The 21,110-nt window shown below is 47.1% G+C and overlaps 1 protein-coding gene across 9 annotated transcripts in view; it reads left to right on the top strand.

The window, feature by feature from the left end:
* The window catches only part of CYFIP2 (cytoplasmic FMR1 interacting protein 2), a 125,969-nt gene that overhangs the window by 21,579 nt on the left and 83,280 nt on the right, over positions 1 to 21,110 (top strand). For 5 of the 9 annotated variants that reach the window (XM_070517153.1, XM_070517152.1, XM_070517149.1 and 2 more), the window contains 9 exons: positions 32 to 121; positions 3,983 to 4,060; positions 5,581 to 5,682; positions 9,159 to 9,340; positions 11,123 to 11,219; positions 12,569 to 12,697; positions 15,337 to 15,441; positions 17,569 to 17,660; positions 19,460 to 19,577. In XM_070517153.1, the coding sequence (XP_070373254.1) occupies positions 32 to 121; positions 3,983 to 4,060; positions 5,581 to 5,682; positions 9,159 to 9,340; positions 11,123 to 11,219; positions 12,569 to 12,697; positions 15,337 to 15,441; positions 17,569 to 17,660; positions 19,460 to 19,577 (993 nt within the window). Of the gene's footprint in view, positions 1 to 31; positions 122 to 3,242; positions 3,262 to 3,982; positions 4,061 to 5,580; positions 5,683 to 9,158; positions 9,341 to 11,122; positions 11,220 to 12,568; positions 12,698 to 15,336; positions 15,442 to 17,568; positions 17,661 to 19,459; positions 19,578 to 21,110 lie in introns of those variants that run through there. The other 4 variants (XM_070517154.1, XM_070517151.1, XM_070517155.1 and 1 more) reach the window with 2 other exon arrangements.

The raw sequence follows: 21,110 nt of genomic DNA, 5'->3' as shown, positions 1-21,110 counted from the left end.
ACCAAGAGTTCCTGTCCTCTCATTCCCACAGGCTAACTTTGACACAAACTTCGAGGACAGGAATGCATTTGTCACAGGCATTGCAAGGTACATTGAGCAGGCTACGGTCCACTCCAGCATGGTAAGTCTCTGTGACCCTCATGGACAGATGCGCTCCCTGCCAGGGCAGGAGGGGCTGTGGGCAGCTTCTCATACCAGGGGCATGTGCTCTCCTATTCCAGGAAGCCCCTACCTCAGTCAGAGCTGTCTCCTTAAGCCCATTCTCATACCCTGCCCCATCCCTTCTCAGTGCCTCAGGGCATACTGTTCCGTGCATGGGAGAAATATGAAAAGAACTCTGCTTGGGTAGTAAGTTTCATTTGTTAGTTATGTGTAGAATTAGTTGTAAGGAGGAGTGAGTGAGGTGAATAAATTGGTTGAGATCATTAACGTTATCTACACTGGAGATATTAGAGGCATTGGCGTGGCGGATGGCTAAGAGGATATGAATATGAGAGACCCTGGAGGTTAGCTCTGCCTGGCTTAGCAATCAGCTGGATGCTGGAGCTGAGGGAGCGGGACCTACACTGACTGCCGTTTCCTAGATTTACCAGGTCAGGGGCAGCAGTAGGGAAGTCAGAAGAAGGGGCTATTTCAGAGATGGATTGTATTAGTTTCTTATTGCTGCTGTAAGAGATTATCACAAACTTAGCGCCTAAGACAACACAAATTGATCTGCTTACAGTTCTTTCGGTCAGAGGACTGACATGGGTCTTCCAAGCTTAAAATCAAGGTGTCCACAGGGCTACATTCCTTCTGGAGGCTCCAGAGGAGAATGTTTCTTTGCTTTTTCCAGCTTCTAGGGGCTGCCCACATTCTTTGGCTCAGCCCCCCTTCCAGCCAGCAATCACATCACTCCAATCTCTGCTTCCATCCTCACATCTCCTTCTCTGACCCTCCTGCCTCCCTCTTTCACTTATTAGGACCCTTGTCATTACATTGGGTCCACCAGATAATCCAGGATAGCCTCCCCACCTCAAGGTTCCTGACTTAATTACATCCGCAAAGTCTCTTTTGCCATGTAAGATACTATATTCACAGGTCCTGGGGATTGGGATATGGACATCTTTATTCTGCCAACACAGGGGTAGTGTTGACATGGTTTTGGATAGGATCAAGAATAGGGTGTACTGTTGACATTCGTGGATGATGCCAAAACGTCACTTCACTCAACAATTTCCACCTTGTACCTTGCTCAGTCTTTCTCTAGAGGAGCTGATCAGCAGCAAAGTAGCTTATTAGATGCTCATCTTTTTGTATTTCTTCCTGCCCGTACTTGGGCAAGGTGAATCTCTCAAAGGGCAGCATAGCCAGACAAGGAGGAGAAAGTGTGTAAACCACATAATTGACCAGCTACGGCAAACCGTCAAGGGTTCTTTGCTGAAAGTGAGATGGGAGCTGAGTGTCCAAAGTAAGTGCTGAGGGATACAATCTGTCACTACCAGCCCTGAAATTAGAGCTGAATTCGCATTGGGTTTAAGTCATGGACTTACAGACTCTTATAAATGTAAAGGATCTTGGAGATCCTTAGTCCTGCAGCTGTCAACCTAGGCTGTGCATCAGAATCACATGGAGATGCCTGGACCTCTCCCGCAGGGATAATGATTGACGTCCGGTGGGGCACAGCCTGAGCATGAGGAGTTTCCAAAGTTCCCCAGGTGACTGTTGTGCAGCCAGTGTTGAGAACCAGTGATAAAAAGAGCCTCTTTACCTCGAAATGAGAAAAACCATGACATTTTCAAGGTAAAAGTGGAGCCCAAGCAGAGCCAGGAACAGCACTCAGTCTCCGGCGGCCCTACAGAGGCTCTTTCCACCCACTGTCCTGACCTCTATGTTCCAGGCGTACTTATGCAACAAACTGGTTGATGGTCACCTAACTGTCCATAGGGCAGAGGCCACATCATTCCTGTTCACCACCCTATTCCTAGCATGTAGCACAGAGCCTGGGACCCATGAGTGCTCAGTAAAACCTTCATTGAATGAGTGAGTTGGAATACACCTACTGGTGGGCAGTTTGGTGCTAATAAGTAGACACCTGTTCCCTGTGTTACTGTCACTTCCCTTTTTTGGCACGTGCTCTGAAGCAATGGCAGCAGGAGACCCACAGGCTTGATCTTGGTTCTCTCTGGTCTCAAGGACAACATGTTACTGATTTAAAAAGTCCTCTAAATTAAGAATTGAAAGTGTGACTCATCATTTTGAAAGTGTGACATTTGCTGTTGAAAACAAAACTATAAAAAATAATAAACTCCAAACTGAATCTGATCATGTGCTAGGACTACATTATGAAATAGGTATGATATGTGGAATAAAAGATAAGTCAGTCAATGTTCATTTTTGTATCGATAGAAACATTTATAAAAGAGACAGTCTAGTAATACTCTTTTTTCTTGTAGTTGGTGAGATATACGTCGTATAACATAAAATTCAGCAGTTAAAGTGTACAATTCACTCTTTTTTAATATATTCACAATGTTATACAACCATCACCACTAATTTCTATCACTACAAAAAGGAACCCCAAACCCATTAGCAGTCACTCCCAGTTCCTCTCTGCACCCATCTCCTGGCAAACCCTGATCTACTTTCTGTTTCTATGGATTTATCTGTTCTGAACATTTCATCTAAGTCAGTCATACAATGTTGGCCTTTTTTGTCTGACTTCTTTCACTTAGCACGTTTTCAGAGTTCATCCATGTTGTAGCATGTGTCACTACTTCATTCCTTTTTATAGATGAATACTATTCCACTGTATGGATACACCACATTTTATTTACCATTCATTGGTTGATGCACATTTGAGTTGTTTCCACTTTTTGGCTATTTGAATAATAATGCTGTGAACAAGTGTGCACGTTTCTGTGTGCACATATGTTTTCATTTCTCTTGAGTTTATACCTAGGAGTGGAATTGCTGGCTCATATGGTAACTCTGCGTTTAACTTTTTGAGAAACTGCCAGCCTGTCTTTCTTGGTAATAATACTCTTAACTCCCTTTGCAGATTACCTAGTGTGCATGCATGTGTATGTATATTCCATTTAATTCTCATAAAATTCTCTGAGGTTGTTATTGTCATCGTCATTTCACAGATGACCAAATGGAGAATTTTAGGTTAAGTGACTTCCTGAAGGCCAAAGGGCTAAATGATGAAGCTGGGATATGAGCCCACATATTTGGACCCTGAGTTTAGGGCTCTTTCCACAGTAGCGCTTACTAGGTGAGGTGAGTCATCACTGTAGTTTTCAGATTTATTTTTCATGCCGTTGTGGGTTTTACCGTCTGCTCTATATTATTTTTAAAAATTGATCTCAATCATTTTTCTGCTTATGAAATAGTAACATGGGTTCTTAGAAAAGTGCAAACATTATAGTATTGTATGGTATGAAAAGTGAAAGTCTCTATTTATCCAGCCCCATGGAGAGCTTGCTATTCATAGCTTGGTATATATTCCACCAAAATATTTTTCAATACTCAATAATATGCTCTCATAATTATTACTTTTTGTTTGTTTTTTTTTAACCTCTCTGCTATATATGCTGTTTTGCTACGTGCTTATTTTCTTGCTATCAGTATATCTGGGAGAACTTTTGCTGTTGGAACAAATAGATCTGCCTTCTTCTTTCTAAGGTGGCCATCCAGTTTTCAAAAATGTGGCCTGCTTGTAGAGCCCTTAGGTGTCTGATGAGGATAATTAGGCCAGAGCCTCTTAAATGTATTATGCACCTGGGAGTATGAGTCATGGGGGAATTGTATTGAAATGCAGATTCTGATTCCATAGGCCCAGGGAGGGGCCTGAGATTCTGCATTTCTCATAAGCCTCCAGGTGATGTCGATGCTGCTGGTCCACAGACCACACTGTGAGTAGTAAGGATTTGGGGCGGCTGTTGAGAAGCCTTGTGGCACCAGCAAAGTTTCTCCCTGCTGAGAGTGTTTTGCTTTTCAGAATGAAATGCTGGAGGAAGGGCACGAGTATGCCGTCATGCTGTACACCTGGCGTAGCTGTTCCCGGGCCATCCCCCAGGTGAGACCGTCCTTGCCGAGTGGCACTCCTGCCCCTCCAGAGTGCTACCACCCTCCACCACACCCCCCTCCAGATTGCTGGTCTCCTCTAGGTGGCAGGGAGTGAGGCAGGGTCTCTTACCAAGGGGACACGCTGAAGACATTCAGAGAGCTTCCCATAAAACTGACAACAACTTAAAAAAAAATTTGTTCAATATATTTCATTTCAAAAGTGGTATATGCTAACTGTACAGCACCCAAACCATGGCAGGAAGGTATAAAGTAAAAAGATATCCACACCTCCTCAGCCCACCACCCAAACTCACCTCCCACCAAAGCGTAGTCACTGTGGACACTTCGCTGCATATTCATCTGGATCTTTTTCATTTAATATCATGAATATTCCTGTGAATATTATTTTGTAAATTATTATCATTTACAAACGTGTATTGTTTCTTGTTTATATTATTCTACCAGTTACTTTTTTCCTCTTAATTCTTTGTTACTGACTTTTTTCATGTTGATACACACAGATATTATATTTACCATCATTATCATCATCATATAATTTGTGGGTCCCATTGTAACAATCAACAAACCACACGTATGTAAAGTAAGCAGCAGCTATTCCTCTCCCTTCCTCCAATCCCAGCCCCGAGAGGTAATCACTTATTAACTGTTTGGTTTGCACTGTTTCGGATTTTCTATGCCTGTATTATATATGGACACACAAACACACACACTTTTGTTTAACAAAAATGGGATTAAATTACACTTACTGTCCTGCAACTGTCCGTTAATGGTAGCCGTCTTTCCATGTCAGTTCACGTAGATCTGTCTCCTTCCTTCTATCAGTTACATAATGATATTGCATGAATGCATCATATTTTATCCGTTTAATCATCAATGGATGGATATTTAGCTCTTTGCTACCATTTTAAGAATTTCTAAACAACAGTGTGAAGAACGTCCTTGTGTCACCCTTGGCTCACTCTTCAGTTTGGGCCGAGCTATTGGCAGTCTTGGGTGTGCATGCTGTGAACACATCTGCCACATGATTCTGATGTGTTGAAAACCACTGGGCAGAGAAAATGGGTTTCTTGATGGGCCCAAATATGGCCAGGGGGCTTTGCCCCAGGTGCATCTGGAACAATGGACAGAGTGTTTTTCTCTGTTTAGCGTCCAGTGGGGCTGCACTGGAGTAGGAGTGGGGAAAAGTCCAAAGGAGGGAGACCTTGCAGATCAGTGTGGATGTGTGTACAGCTCATGGTGAGGGCACAGAAGAGATGGAAGGGGAGAAGGGTTCTCTTCTTGGGACCTGCTGGTTTCTTTCCTGCAGCCAATGTCTGGGAAGCAGTTCTGCCCCCAGTCAGACCTGTCAGACAGGGCTATCCCAGCCTCCTCTTGCTAGGGTGACCATATCTTTTATCATCCTAGATGAGGTGCATTCAAGAGTGAGAAAGGGCTCTATTAGTAAGACAATAGGGGTGAACCAGGACTGCCTGGGCAAACCAGGATGTATGAAACCCCCTCTCCCCACAGGTGAAATGCAACGAGCAGCCCAACCGAGTGGAGATCTATGAGAAGACAGTGGAGGTGCTGGAGCCAGAGGTGACCAAGCTCATGAAGTTCATGTACTTTCAGGTGAGGGTTCAGAGGTGGATCTGGATCAGGAGACTTGAGAAGGCCCCCTGCTCTTCTAGACACCGGGGTCTGGATTTTTGTGCCATGTTATTTATTCATTCAGCAAATACTTTGGGAGCCCCCAACACACCCGTGGGTGAGCAAGACAGACAAGCCCCCTCTCTCCATGTAATTTACATCCTAGTGAGCATATGAGTGTGTTTTGGGTGGGAAGAGAGACTGACAATAAACAGTACACAACACTTTTCAGGGCATACTAAGTGCTGTGAGTAAAATTTTGAAAAACTCTGGGATAGAAGGTGTCTGTGACGTGGGTGTAGCTTTAGGGATGGCCTCTCAGAAGGTGGCATTTGAACTGAGATCCATATGGTGAGAAAGAGGCTGGTGTCTGATGACGTGGAGGAAGAGGGTTTCAGGCAGAAGGAACTGCAAAGGCAAAGGCCCTGAGGCCTGAAGGACTTGACGTGTTTAAGAAATAGGATGAAACCAAAGAGGCTGCAGAGTGAGAAGCGGGTGTGATACCAGGTGAGGTCGGGGAGGTAGACAGGGACTGGATCATATAGGGCACTGTAAGCCATGAAGAGAATATGTGGATTTTATTCAAGCACCGTAGAAGCCCCTGGAGGTTTCTAGTGACATGATCTGATTTGAGGCTTTACAACAACGTTCTGGCCACTGTGTGGCAAATGGGAAATGGGGGCAGTACAGGTATGGAAGGTGGGAGGGGAGAAGAGCGCCAGCAGGGAGACCAGCTGGCAAGCCAGGGAGAGTGATCATTTAAAGGAGGACAAGAGAAAAGAGAGCCAAGGGCTTCCATGAATGAAAGGTAAGAGGGCAAGCTAGTTAAACAGAAGTGACAGAGGACAAATAAGGCAAACAGGTTGATTATTATGGTTATGTTGGAAGCTGTTCAGGAGTTCAGGTTGAACATTCTAAAACCAGTCTGCACCCTGGGGTGGGAGTCATGCCACATACCTGCCCTCCACATGCTCCAGTGAAGAGCTGAGCTTCGTAAGTAGGCTTGCAAACACTGGTCGGATGTCCGCCCTGTTCCCAGCTCGGTGCTGGCCTCCTGGGGGCAGGAGATGGGAATGTCTGGGGAAGGTGCTATGCATGCAGCCCAGGGCAGTAACGCTGGCTGCGGAGGCAGAGGAACCCAAAGGTCGGCCACATCTGACTGTGTGCCTGTGAGTTAACATCTCTGACACCTTCAGTTTTCGCATCTTGGAAATAATGCCTAGTTCACCAGTTTGCAGTGAGGATAAATGAGGTCACGGGCCCAGTATAGCCCTTGTTACAGTCAGTTTAACAAACCACAGCTGCTGTTATTAGCCTCTTGGACCTGCCTTCAGGGAGCCTTCAGTCTCTTTGGGACGGCAGGTCCAAGAGAGAAAAACTATCTAGAAACTAAGTGCTAAACTGAGGGCCTCCTGACAAGAGATGTTTACGGAAGGGAGGATCTGGAATAATCTGGAACTACACTGTCCAATACAGTAGCCATTAGCCACACGTGGCTGTTTACATTAATTAAGATGAAATAAAATTTAAAATTCAGTTTGTCAGTTGTACCAGCCATTTCAGGCGCTCAGAAGCCACGCAGTAGATGAGTAACTATTGTATTGGGCAGTGCAGATATGGAACATTTCTATCATCTCAGAAAGTTTTATTGGACTTAGACTCTGGAAGGAGAAAGTGTGGCTTGGTCTGGTCTTTGAAGGAGAGAAATGTCTGGCTGGTAGTGTATCCCAGGCCCCTGGAGAGAAGCTCATACGTAAGGAGTCATTTCTCTCTCTCCCCCTCACTCCTCTTCCTCCTCCTCTTCCTGCTTTCTCTGGATTATTGCAGTAGCCTTGTTTTGTTGTTGTCGTTCAACTGCTTTTTTTTGGTAACACGTTTATTGAGATATAATTCATATACCATGCAATTCACCTATTTAAAGTGGACAATTCAGTAGCTTTTAGTAAGTTCACAGAATTGTGCATCTATCACTACAACCAATTTTAGAACATCTTCATCACCGAAGAAAGGAAGGCCTGTACCCTTTATCTGTCACCCCATTATAGCTCCATCTTTCCTCTCCCCCACAGCCTACGTAACCACTAATCTACTTTCTGTCTCTATGGATTTGTCTATTCTGGGCACTTCATATAAATGGAATCATACAACATGTGGCCTTTTGTGGCTGGCCTCTTTCACTTAGCATCATGTTTTCAAGGTTCATGTGTTTTGGAGTATGTATCAATACTTCATTTGTTTTTATGGATGACTGCTATTCCATTGTACGAATACACCGCATTTTATGTATTCATTCATCAGTTGATAGATATTTGGGTTGTTTCCACTTTGGGCCTACTATGAACGGTGCTGCTATGAACATTTACGTATAAGTTTTTATGTGGACATAGGTTTTCATTTCTTTTGGGAGGATGCCCAGGAGTGGAATTTCTGGGTCATGTGGCAACTCTACCTTTAAGTGCAGTAATGTCTCAGCTGTTCTCTCCGCTTCCATCTTTGCTCTCTGTGGTCTCTTCTCACCACAGCAGCCACTGTGACCCTTTTAAAATATAATTCAGACCACCTTATCCTATTTCAGAACCCTCCCACATCCCCTCTACTTGCTTAGTTGTTGAAGCCCAAGCCCTCACAATGGCCTGCAAGAGCCAGTGGCCCCAGCCTCCCTCTGACCCTGTTTCTGGTTCCTTCCTTATGCTCATTCCATTTCAGTCACTTTCCTACCTCAGGGCCTTTGCACTGGCCCTTCACACTGCCTGGAATACACTTCCCTCAGTTATCCCATCTCTCTCTTCTCCTCTTTCAAACTCTTTTCCTAAAGGTCACTTCTTGGTGATTTCTTCTCTGATCTTCTTCCTACTAAAATGTACAGCTCCTCCCGCCCTCCCTCTCCCCCCCATCCCCCGCTTTACTGTTCTCCAGAGCACATATCATAATCTAACATAGAGAATTTGTTTATTTTGTTTTGTGTCTTCCCTCACTAGAGTATAAGCTCCTTAGAGTTGAGATTTTTTTTTTTTCCATTTTGTTCCCTGCTTTACCCCAATGCCTAGAACAGTGCCTGGCACGTCATAGGTGCTCAGTAGATACTATTTATTGGATGAATGAGCCTGTTCCTCTGAATGTCTCTTTCACTCTCCATTTCTACCCCCTTATTTTCCAATGCCCAATATTGTCCTAGGCACTGGGATACAAACATGCCTAAGACATAGGCTGCTCAGCAGAGTTGCAGTGAATGAGTGAGTTCGTTTGATTCACTTGGGGGCAGGTGCCAGGCTTCCCTCTAGAAATCAGGTTTGGATGTAGGGCCTCCTCTGAGAAAGACCTCCTGGCAGATCTGCCTCTCTCTGAATGCCCAGGCTTCCCCTAGGGCCCAGGGAGCCTTGACCCTGCTCCCCAGCATGTAGTGCAGGGAGCTGCCCACCAGCCTACCCTGTCCTTACTCACCGCCCCTCTGCCTGCAGCGCAAAGCCATCGAGCGGTTCTGCAGCGAGGTGAAGCGGCTGTGCCACGCCGAGCGGAGGAAGGACTTTGTCTCCGAGGCCTACCTCCTGACCCTGGGCAAGTTCATCAACATGTTCGCTGTCTTGGACGAGCTGAAGAATATGAAGTGCAGCGTCAAGAACGACCACTCTGCCTACAAGAGGTCAGGGCCCCCTCCCCAATCCCCTCCTCCTGCGTAGCCAGCCCAGGGAAGGAAGAGGATGGAACCCTTCCAATGGGTGCCTTCGCCGGCACCAACTGGCCATTCCTCGAACACGGCGCGGTTGGGCCTGAATCTGTTTTCACGGTTTGAGGAATAAGATGCAGAGCTGAACCTTTGGAGAATGGGGTCTTTGCAGGGTTTTCTGTCTCAACATGGAATCCTCATTTCCCCCACCCATGGAGCAGCACATTCTCTGTTGCCCCATTCAATACGGGACCAGTAAGATAATCATAAAATGGTCACATTACTCATTTCCTGCAAGAATCAGAAAGCCAATTCCAACTGCTTATGTAAAAGAAGGAACTGGATTGGCTCCCAGAACTGAGAAGCCCCTGTGTACCTGGATCCAGGTCCTCAGATGTCGTTGGCCTGGTTCCCTGTGTCACTCAGCTCGACTTTCCTCAGTATCAGCCTCATTCTCAGGCATGCTCGTGCCCTGGGGTGGCCCCCAGCAGCTTTGAGCTTCCCTCCGGCCAGTGTAGCAAGCCCAGCTTGAAAGGAAGGAAAGGATGCTCCCCTTGCAAATACTTTTGCAAAAGTCCCAAGGAGGGTTGTCATTGCTCCAGCTCTGCTCAGTGTTAACCCTTCCCTCAGTCACTTTGGGGATTGGGGTGCTCTGATTGGAGCACCCTCAGGTGCTCACCCTTGGGGTCAGTGTCAGCTCACAAAAAAGAAGGACTGAGAGTGGGGGAGGGGGTCATTCCTCTCCAGAAATTAGGATACAGCCACCTAAACTGGGGGGAGGGCAGTCAAAAGCAACAGATATCCTTTATCTTGTTGAGCTCAGATGAGCTCTGAAGTGTCTGGACATATCTCGTGGGAAGGACTTTTTGGTGTCACTGATGAAGAGGGCCCCTCCTCCTTGAACCACATCCTCCAGGGGCTCCCAAGTAACTGGAGAAAGCAGACAACAGACTGATTTGCAATATTTTATCCTCCTGAGTGAACTGTGAAGCCTAGGGATGCCCAGCAGCCAGAGCGCCATCTCAAGTCTGACCCAGAAATGGCAGCCTCCACCAAGATTTCATAGATAGCTCGGACTACATCTTGCCCTAGTCTCTCCCCATTTTGGTCAACTCCTCCCATTGTGGTCCCAACCGACATGCCCTGTGGACCGGCTAGGGTCATGAGCAGGGCAGCTGTCTTGTCTGTGTTTCACAGTCTGTCATGACACCAGCTGCACCAACAACAGCTTAGGCTCGAAAAGTCCGGGGCACTGTGTTTTTCTCCCTTTAAGTTCTGCGAGTTCCTGACACCCATCATCCCTTCACCTGTTATCCTGTTAAGTTCGGTGGACTTCTGTTTTCCATACAATGCTTTGCTTTAGAAACTTTGAGATTTTCCTGTAAATAACAGAATGCTCAACAAAACAGAACATCCTGCCTGCGAGTCTTCTCTGTGACCACCGTGCAGTGTCACTGGAGGTCACTGTGAGGCACAAGGATGGTTGCTGCGATGCTGGCTGCCCTTACACTTTCTGAGTTGGAGCTTCAGTGCGTTCTTGCCTCTTTATTTCAAGTACCCTTATCAGAAGGGTGTAAACAGCTCTGAAGGATGTGACCCCAGAACACTCTCCTTTGACGTCAGAGTCACCTGTGATATTCAGCGCTCGTTAACCCCTGGGGGACAGCATAACTCTGGGTTAGGTGGGAGTGGGAGCCCACGAGGCCTGGTTTAGGCTGGCTGTGCTTGAGCATCTTCTCTGCAACACCTGTATTTCAGGGCGGCACAGTTCCTGAGGAAGATGGCGGACCCCCAGTCTATCCAGGAGTCACAGAACCTTTCCATGTTCCTGGCCAACCACAACAGGATCACCCAGGTGATGGCAGACTCCTTGTTAGTCCTGGCCTGGCATCCAGGATCACAGGCAGGGGCCTAAAGACTGGGTGGACCATGAGCAGAGGAGCTCAGTCCAGATCTTCCATCCCCACCGCCCTGCTGGACACTTAAGCTGTAAACTTAAGTCTCTCCTCCAACCACAGACTTCCCTTTCACCCTTTCCGGATTTGTTCTCTGAAAGCCTTCCCAGCCAGTGTTCTGCCCCTGCGCCAGTGGAGCTGGAGAGAGCATGGGTTCTGGAGTTAGATGGTCTTGATTTCTAATCCTACAGCCCCCACTGATCCACTGGGAGACCTCAGGCAAGGTCTAAGCCTCAGTTTCCTCATCAGTAATATGGGGCCATTATTTTGAGAATATTAATGAGAATCCAGCGCACAGGACTGTTGTGAGAAATAAAGGAGATACTATAAATAAAAGCTCTTAGCATGCAGAGCCTGACAAATGGTTAGGACATAAGAAGATGTAGCTATTATGACTGCCACTGCTTTGCCGAGGCACCCCCACTCAGCTGTGGCTCCCACGCTCTGCCTGACTTAACCATGACCTGTCTTGCTCATCCAGCAGTTCAACCTAAACAGGCACCAGCAAGAGTGTCAGCAGGACCCAGGCCAAAACTGAGAGGGCCCTCCATCTTCGAAGGGTTTTCAGGCCCAGATCTCTCTCAGGGATGCTGCTGGCTTCACGGGGCCCCTCCTGCTCTTGGTTACGTGCAGAAGGCTGCTCAGTGTTGAGGCGCCAGGTTGCTTTCCTGTGCACACAGCCCCATGTTGCCTGTGGAGACCTCCTTGCTAGTGTCTTCCACTGGATACCCTGCATGGGCTCCGTTTGTCCCTTTGGAGAGAAAGGGCCTGAGGTGGAGACCTCAGACCCTTCTCTTGTGGGAAATGTTTCTGTACTGCTGTGTCCTGCCAGGAGGGGGACACCTGCCAGCCCAGCTCTCCTCCAGTGGGCTGGATCTTCTCGCCATTGTCTGAGGAGACCTCATGGCTAAGTCCACACCCTCAAAACTAAGCCAAGATTACTACAGGCCTATTTCTGTAAAGCTGAACTGCTTTTCAGCTCAGCCCAAGAAAGTACTTACTAACCATCAGAAGTGCCAGCAAATAAAATGGAGGGCCCCAAGTGGAGAGAGTTCCATGCCATGCAGATGTGCAGGAGCTGTGACCAACCACTGTGGGGACATTAGGAGAGGATGCAGGGTCCCCCGACCTGGGGCAGTCAGTGGGCCATGCACTGCCACCGCCGCCCAGCAGTGGGCCTTCTGTGTTGCGTTGGTGTGGGTGAGGAGGATGCAGGAGGGGGCTAACAGAGCGGGGTGCTGCTGTTTAGTGTCTCCATCAGCAACTGGAAGTGATCCCGGGCTATGAGGAGCTGCTGGCCGACATCGTCAACATCTGCGTGGATTACTACGAGAACAAGATGTACCTGACCCCCAGTGAGAAGCACATGCTCCTCAAGGTACAGCTCCCGCCGTCACACACCCAGCACCTGGGCTTGCCCTCTAACTTCCTTCTTATTTAAAATCCTTTTTAAGATGTAGTATTTATTTCTTCTTACTTAAACACTGATACAGATCTTACTGCACATAGTTTTGTAACCTGATTTTTTTCCTTTAATGTGTCATATGCACCCTTCCGTATGTCGTTAAGGATATTTCTGCAATGTAACTTTTAATGGCTGCCGAGGATTCCATTGTCTGGGGACACTGTTATTGAACAAATCCCCTGTCATTGGATATTTGTTTACTAAACTGCATTGAACACTCTTGTAGCACAGTCTTTGTGTACATACGCTTGTCAGGTCAGAGTTCTTGGAGGGGAAATTGCCAACTCAGAGGGAAGGTGAAATCTTCCAGCTTTTGCTCTGTTTTGCCAAAACGGTCACATTTGTTTCATTAGTTTACAAGTTTCATTTTTAAATTATCAAGTAATATTTATTATTAATATTATCATTAATATATTATATTTTTATTTTATTATATACTGTCATATCATATATTATTTTGTTATTAACTTGTAATTATTAATATAAATTATTATTTATTATTGTAGAAAATCTGGAATATACAGAAGGGCACAAAAAATTTTAATCTCTCACAATCTCTCCATCCAGAGATAACACTTTTAGCATGTTGACGTATTTCCTTCTAGTTTTTCTAAGCTTGTATATTTTCAACATATGCAATATACATAGATTATGTGTGTTTGTAATTTTTATCCCATTTAGTAAATGTATTTGGAATATTATGCAGCCAGTAAGTAATGTCCTAAGGATGAGCTTTCATTTCTGTAGCTGTTCTTCTATTGTTAGCTGCTTAGGCTGTTTCTGATTTCTCTGAAAGCAATAGCATGGAAACAAGCAGCCTCTCCATGTTCGTTATACACGCTGCCTAGCCCCTTGTGATTCTTTCTTCCCCAGAACCTCACCTTTCAAGGTCCTCCTGGTAGTTCACTTTTTCCTCCTCCTCCATGTCACTCTTGCTGTTCTAAGAATCCAGCCCTGTTGGTGTTCCCTTCGTCACGGTTTCCATAGCACCTCGAGAAGTTTGCAGGACAGGACGGCTTTGTGGCTTGTTCGCTCTGGCTTCCTCTGCACAGAGATCCAGAGAAGTCGCCCACAGTCCGGTGGCCCCTCTTGCCGAGTGCTATCCTGGGCAGTTACTGCAGCTCTGCTCAGACTTGCTGCTTCTACAAACTAGGTTGCTAATTCTAGTCCACTAAGCGCTCTTCAAATTCATCAAATGCCATCAAATTCTCAGGCCCTCATTTTCTCTCACCTGCCTTTAATCCTTCCACATGTCAGCTTCCCAGCCTTCTTCCTTCTCTCAGTCTGGTCGCCAACAGTTTTGCTTTTTATGGGTCTCTGCAGTTTGTGTTAGTGAACTCTGGTGCCACCAGGCGGCGCCATTCACCCGTAGTGGAAAATTCTGGCAGAACCACAAAATGCAGCTAAGGGGGAAGCAACTTTAAGAGTCCTCTCATCCCCTCCCTTACGTGACTTACCCACAGTCACACAGCACCTGTGAGCCAAGAGAAGCTGTTTGTAGCCTGGTTATTCAGACCCCCTTCAGGCTTGCTGTATGTACATTTGACAGAAAGAGCAAAACAAGCCAGCATTCAGAAAACTGTTAATGGGCTGGAATATCAAGTGTTGGCCTGTCAGCCTGCTTGTAGAGCATTGTCAGGTAAAACTGTGTTACTTTTTTTAATGAAGTCACCAATGGCTCCTTAGGAATCTTTACATTCTTATAGTTTCCTTGGGGAAAGAGATGAATGTTTCACATTCATTCAACATTTAGCAGGTTTTCATCAAGTGCCTGTGACTGCTAGACCCCAGGGATGCAATAATGAGCAAGATTCATTCCTTTGTCTCAAGAAGCCTCTTGAGTTCATAAACATTGTTGTCATTTGGGTCCGGGTTCAGATCCGTCTCTGCAAATTACTAGCTGTGTGACCTTCGCGTGCTGCCTAACCTCTCTGCGTCTCCAATTCCTCATCTATAGAATAAGGTTATTGTGTAGAACTTGACAATTGTTGTGAGAATTAAGGACAATGCCTGTTAAAAGCCCTAAGCACAGACTCTGGCCCATAGTAAGGACTCAAGTAGTGGCCACTATCACAATTTACTAAAGGGCTGTCTGCATTTCTTAACAGAAATCAAATTTCTTGTTGAAAGGAGACCTATGTGTCCTTTATTTGAAGATGCGTGGGTTTTTATAACAGAATGCGTCTGTCTTGGGGCTGGCCTGGTGGTGTAGTGGTTAGGTTTGCGCACTTTGCTTCAGCAGCTCAGGGTTCACAGGTTCGAATCCTGGGTGGGGACCTAGCCCTGCTCATCAAACCACACTGTGGTGGCATCCCATGTAAAATAGAGGAGGATTGGCACAGATGTTAGCTCAGTGACAATCTTCCTCAAGCAAAAAGGAAGATTGGCAACAGATGTTAGCTCAAGGCCAATCTTCCTCACAAAAAGAAAGAAAGAAAGAATGTCTCTCTACAAGGTGTGTGCATGTCCACATGCACAGACCTACTGTTTTTGATTTTGTAACTTTTCCAGTGGATGTGACTTTCTTCTGTGCTTGCCCCTTCTCACTCCAGGTAATGGGTTTTGGTCTCTACCTGATGGATGGAAATGTCAGTAACATTTACAAACTGGATGCCAAGAAGAGAATCAACCTCAGCAAAATTGATAAGTTCTTTAAGGTCAGCGCCTGAAGCTGGGACCAGGCAGGGCGCCCGGGGGTGGTCTCTCTGGGGAAAGGAATGAAATTAGCCAGCAAGCAGTGGGGCCTGTTGATTGCACTGTAGCTCTAAAGACCAGGAGAGGAGGAGAAAGAATGACAGGGCCTCCAGCTGCCCTTGGCAGGGGAATCTACACGATAGAAGGCTGATTCCGAAAGTCAGACACTTCCCAGCCTCAGGATTCAGCTGGGATTCAGCCAGGAGGCCTTATGATTCTTCCCATAGTGCTTTTTCCCATTCCTGAAATCCCTTGCCTTCTAAAGAAAGGAGTGCATCCCAGAAGACAGCGCCTGCTTTAATTTTTAATATAAATCAGAAGTCACAGAAGCAGGAGTTAAAGACTGGATTTTAAATGGATTCACATTTGCGAAAAGCTGAGGCCCCCTCGGCTGCCCCTGCCTCTGGGCCGAATGCCTTATCAGCGTCCATCACACACTCTGTCCATTCCAGTGCCTCAGAGATGGGATCTTCTGGCCCCGAGTCTTTAAAAGTAAAACCTTATGGATAGATTAAGCCTTTGAGGTTTTCGCAAAGGGATTTCCTATTTGCAATTGAATTCCATGTTGTCAGTTTGTTCCAGCGTTGGGCGTTTCAGGCAGGGAGTGGAGCCTCAGGTCAGACATGGAAAAGCCAGGCCTACCATGCAGAGCAGAACCCCTCGGCTGTGTGGCATAGAGAGGATACAGGCTGGGCCAGGGTCCCCTGACTGTTCGAGAGCGAGGGGAAAATAAGTCACCAGAAGGCATCCTGTGGCTTAGCTTGGTTTCTTTTCGAGGTAGAACTTTCACTTATCTCTGGAGCTGCCCGGAATGAAAACAGGGCTTGTCTCACGAGACCCTTAGAAAACCTGCCTCTGCCCGAAGTCAGCGCAGATGAGATGGTGGTGGGGTGGGGGAACTCCACCTCGCTCACACGGGCTGGGTTTTAGGCTGGCTCTGCCTCTTAATAGCTGGATGACTTTGAGAAAGTTACAAAACCTCTCTGAAACTGAGTTCCCCAGCCTGAAAAAATATGAATGCTAAGAGTGTCTCCTTCGTAGGGTTCCCTGGAGGATTCGGTAGGATTCCGTAGGTGAGTCAGAGCCCTGGGTTGTAATGCTGGCTCCTTGACTGTTCTGACTTTGTAGGAAAAAAATCCCTTAAGCTGCCTAAGCTTCAGTTTGTTTATCTGTGAAATGGGGATGATAATAGTACTGACCTCACAGGGTTATTGTATGGACTGTTTCTTGTTTTGTTTAATGCAGTGTTTTTTAGAACTGTTTTAGGTTCATAGTGAAATCGAGCAGAAAGTACAGCGATTCCCCGTATACCCCCTGCCCCTCCTCATGCACAGCCCCTCCCATTATTAAAATCCCCCAGTGGAGTGGTACATTGTTAAATCGAGGACCCCACATTGATAACATCATAACCACCCGAAGTCTGTAGTTTACATTAGGGTCCCTCTTGGTGTACATTCTTTGTGTTTTGACAACTGCAGAACATGCATCCACCCTGATGCTATCGTACAGAACAGTTTCACTACCCTAAAAATCTTGGTTTTGAAGCGCTTGGCACAGTGCCTAGTGCATCAGCAGCAGACGGTAATCCCGGCCTCCCCTCCACTTGACCTGGCCTTCCGATGAGAGTCGTCTGCCCTCTCGTGTTAGGTGATATGGCTCCAATTACTTCACACTGTGGAGTTTCTCAGGAAGGCCACACCCTGCCATCCGCATCCGGGTACTCACTCCTAGTCCGATGTTTGAAGCAGCAAGAGTCCTCTAACCAGAGGAAAATTGGAGCAGAAAGGACCCTGCCTGAGGAGCAGGCCATCTGGTCCTCATCCTTCATCTGTTCTGCCTGCTGGGTGACCTTAGACAAGTCACTTTGCCCCTCTGGGCTCAGTTGCTAGAACATAGGGTTGGTTGGAGGCAGGGGAGGACCTGTATACTGACTGGGGCTCTTTTTGGTCCCAGGGTCCCACGGTAGCATCATGGGAAGCAGAAACTAGGGATTGGCCCAGAGGCACATGGAAGCCAGCCTGGCCTGGTGCAAGGCAGCCCCGGCCCCTCCCTCCCTCAGCGTCTCACGCCTGTGTTTGCTTCCTTTGCAGCAGCTGCAGGTGGTGCCCCTTTTCGGCGACATGCAGATAGAGCTGGCCAGATACATTAAGACCAGTGCTCACTATGAAGAGAACAAGTCCAAGTGAGTGCCTGCCGTAATGTCTCTCGGCTCCTGTGAGGATGCCCAGCCCGGGCAGGGGGCGAGGGGCCACTTCAGCCCCTCCTCCCTCCCCAGAGCCCTGGACAAGTGGATCCCATCGGAACTCTGCAGGGGGGCCATGGAGGGCACTCTGAGCCTGGTTGTATCCGCCCTTTGCTGCCGGGGTTCAAAAGGGCTCAGAGCGCAGCCACCCGCCCCTCCTGTCCCAGCGTGGAGCTACGCCCCACCGTGGCTGGCTGGAGTCCTCCTCTGCTCGAGAAGGGGGAGGAATGGCTGGCCCTCGAGGTCAGGTGGAGCAGGGCAGCTTCATCGCTCTTCGGCACCCTGATCCTCCCCTCAGGTTTTGTGTCCAGCCAGTAAGTATGTCACTGAGTGGTTCCTGCAGTTCCACCTGTGAAGTGGGTTGATGGCCTCACCTTAGGTCATCTTACAAACCACCGTCCTAGGTAATCTGTGCTAAGATCTGGGGTGTCAGTGCCTCAGGGAAGTTGGGGGACATCCTGCTATAGCCTTGACCATCCCTTTGACCTTTGAGGTGTTAAGGAGGCTGCTTCTGCCTGCATCTCTTCCCAAAGCCGAGTGACTCTGGCCTTTCTGTACAGAGGGGCCGACTGTCCTTTAGTCAGGGCTGAGGGTATTACCACCTTAAAAATACGTAAATGGAGTGTCCTTGAACTCCACCAGCTTCGAGCACCTGTGAATGACCTTCACCAAGGAAAGGTGGTTTAGTCTCTTCAAAACCTGCCCACTGCAAGAGTGGGCGGAGGTTTTCTGGGAAAAGCATGGAGTCGAGAATGCTGAACTCATCTGCTCATGTTTCCTGCATCAATTCTCAACCACCTGATGTTGGTTGGAAATGGTGATGTGGCCAGGGTCGGGGGTCAGAGGTTCCAGTGAGCATGTCCCCATCCCACACAAGTGACTCAGAGTAACACCAAAGTGTAAGTGTGAGGAAGTCCGTCACCCTCTGTGTAGCCTAATGAGGGCCATTTGGGGGCTTCTTTTGAAATATTAAATTCTTTCCAAAACGTTTATCTGCCTCGTTTGGTGCCCATGCTTTTAGTCTGTCTCCTGGGTCACCCGGCATGGGGTGGTGGAAGCAGGTGAAGGGTACTGTCTTTTTTCTCTTGGGGAAGGAGAGTGAAGGTTTTCATTCATTCATTTCCATTGGTTTTCCCAATGGTATCTTTCAAAAAAGAATTGGAGAGGAAGGAGGAAGAGGAGGAGTACAGAGAGAGAGAGTGTGAGCACACATTCCAGCAGTGCCTCTCAGAATGATCATGGCATCCCTCCACATGGAGTGCTTCCATGTTGCCAGGTCACTGTGGAAAAACAGGCACAGTCCCTTTAGGTTTTTCCCCAAAGGCCCCCTCCGAAGCCAGCTTCAACCACAGGCTGTCAGTGCTGTCAGAGTCAGTAGACAGGTTGTGGGAGGTCGCCCACCTTGATTTTTGTTTGCTTGGATTCCAGCCTTTTGTAGCCCTAGAGAGGCTGCAAGTCCCTCCTCGCTCATATAACTGGTAAGTACCGTGGACACAGGATAGCTAGAAGAGCCTGGGGTTGGGTCTCAGGGAAGGAAGAAGGGCTATTCCATTCAGCCTGCAGTCCCCACGGCATGGGATCTAGCAGGCTCTCTTGCTGTGGCTGGAACGCCTCTTGGTTCCACCCAGGGAAGCTGGCCCCACTGGCTGCACACCAGGAGCAACTAGTGAGTAGAAAGAGCCTGTCCCGCCCAGGCACCTAAGGCCAGGACCCATCCGACCTCATGATTTTCTGCCCAGGTGGACGTGCACCCAGAGCAGCATCAGCCCCCAGTACAACATCTGCGAGCAGATGGTTCAGATCCGGGATGACCACATCCGCTTCATCTCCGAACTTGCTCGCTACAGCAACAGTGAGGTGAGCTTGCTCTGGCTGCCAGGGTGGAGCCCTGCATGGGCCCAGGGTGAGAAGTCAAGAAGGAAATGTTCACAGGGGATAATGGAGAGCAGGAGTGAGAGGATGTCCGTCAGAGGCAGGAGGGCAGAATGGCCAAGAGCACGGATTTTACAGTCAGACAGAACTGGGTTTCATTCTGGTTCTTCTGCTGACCTTCACAAGTTATTCAATCTCTCTATGCATCAGTTTCCTCATCTGTAAAATGCGAGTAATAACAGTATCCTGAAAGGTTCATTGAGAGGATTAAACCCATGATTCATGGAGCATGCCTTGTGCCCAGCAGATAGCAATGGCCCAGTCGTTGTTCTATCTCTTTATGATCCAACCATCTCCACTCTGGATGGCAAGAGAAACAGCTCTCGACACTCATGCTCATGGCACCATCTAAGTATTTTAAAACTACACAGTAATAAATGATCGTTGTAATAAGCCAGAAAATAACAATTAAGAACAAAAGAAGGCCATAAAAATCTGCTGTAATCCCACTAATTGCATTTTTACTAGCATTGAAATTTTCTTTTTCTGAGTACAGAGACATGATCAACGCGCCAACCTCAGAAAAAATACAGATATGCAAAAGGTGGGAAAATCAGTCACGTAAAATCCTACCACCCGGAACCAACTATGATTAATACTTGGGTTTATATAGCCTTCTGGATCTGTTCCCACAGAAACCCTTCCAATAACTATACATGTTGATTTAACAAACACAGGTCCCCTGATTTGAATGCCTTCATCCCCTGGCAGTCCTGGGTGACTCACTATCCCATGTGTGCTCACTGGTTCCACCATGTGGCTGGTGGCCAGAGTGGTCCGGTTTTCCAAATCCTAACTCAGAAAAGATCTTTGATCAACGGGCAACATGTTTGAAATGAAGACAGTCAGACAAATGCAGGTGGTGTGCTTGTTGGACCAGTGACCCACGTTCTTGGGAGGGCTCCTGGTGGACATGGACCAGGATCAAGCCCAGACCTTTGGCTTTCATAACCATATGTGCCAATCAATTGAGCTAAAGCTATGGGAATAATTTAAATGCAGGGGCCTCCTTCATTCCTTGTCAAGTTTTGGTGTGGTCTAAGAATGAATCTGGCTCAAAGTTATTTTTTAAATTATACACCTTATACATGTGTGTATACAGACGATTCTTGTTATTTGCTGCAATTGTGTTCTATAAGTGGGCATAAACTCTGAATTAGCAAATACTGAACCATTCTCCCTAGAGGAAATGCAGGATTAGGTTCTTGTGAGCCTCTGGTTACAACATTTTCATCAACCAATCAATACATAACCTTGTTTCATGTGCTTTTCTGTTTAAAGACACCTTATGTAATACATATTGTTGATTCATTAACATTGACTCACAGCCAATGGCACTATAACTCATGTCTGACAAAGCTGATCTAAAACCGATTTTCTCCATAAGGCACTTCATAACCCTCTTACTGTTAGGAATGCCAGGCCAAACTTCAGCACTGCACTGGGGCCATTTTAAAT

Source organism: Equus asinus, chromosome 9 (assembly GCF_041296235.1).
Source record: "Equus asinus isolate D_3611 breed Donkey chromosome 9, EquAss-T2T_v2, whole genome shotgun sequence".
Classification (NCBI taxonomy): Eukaryota; Metazoa; Chordata; class Mammalia; order Perissodactyla; family Equidae; genus Equus; species Equus asinus.
Note: the sequence above shows the minus strand (reverse complement) of the source record. Positions and strands in the feature narration are given on the sequence as shown.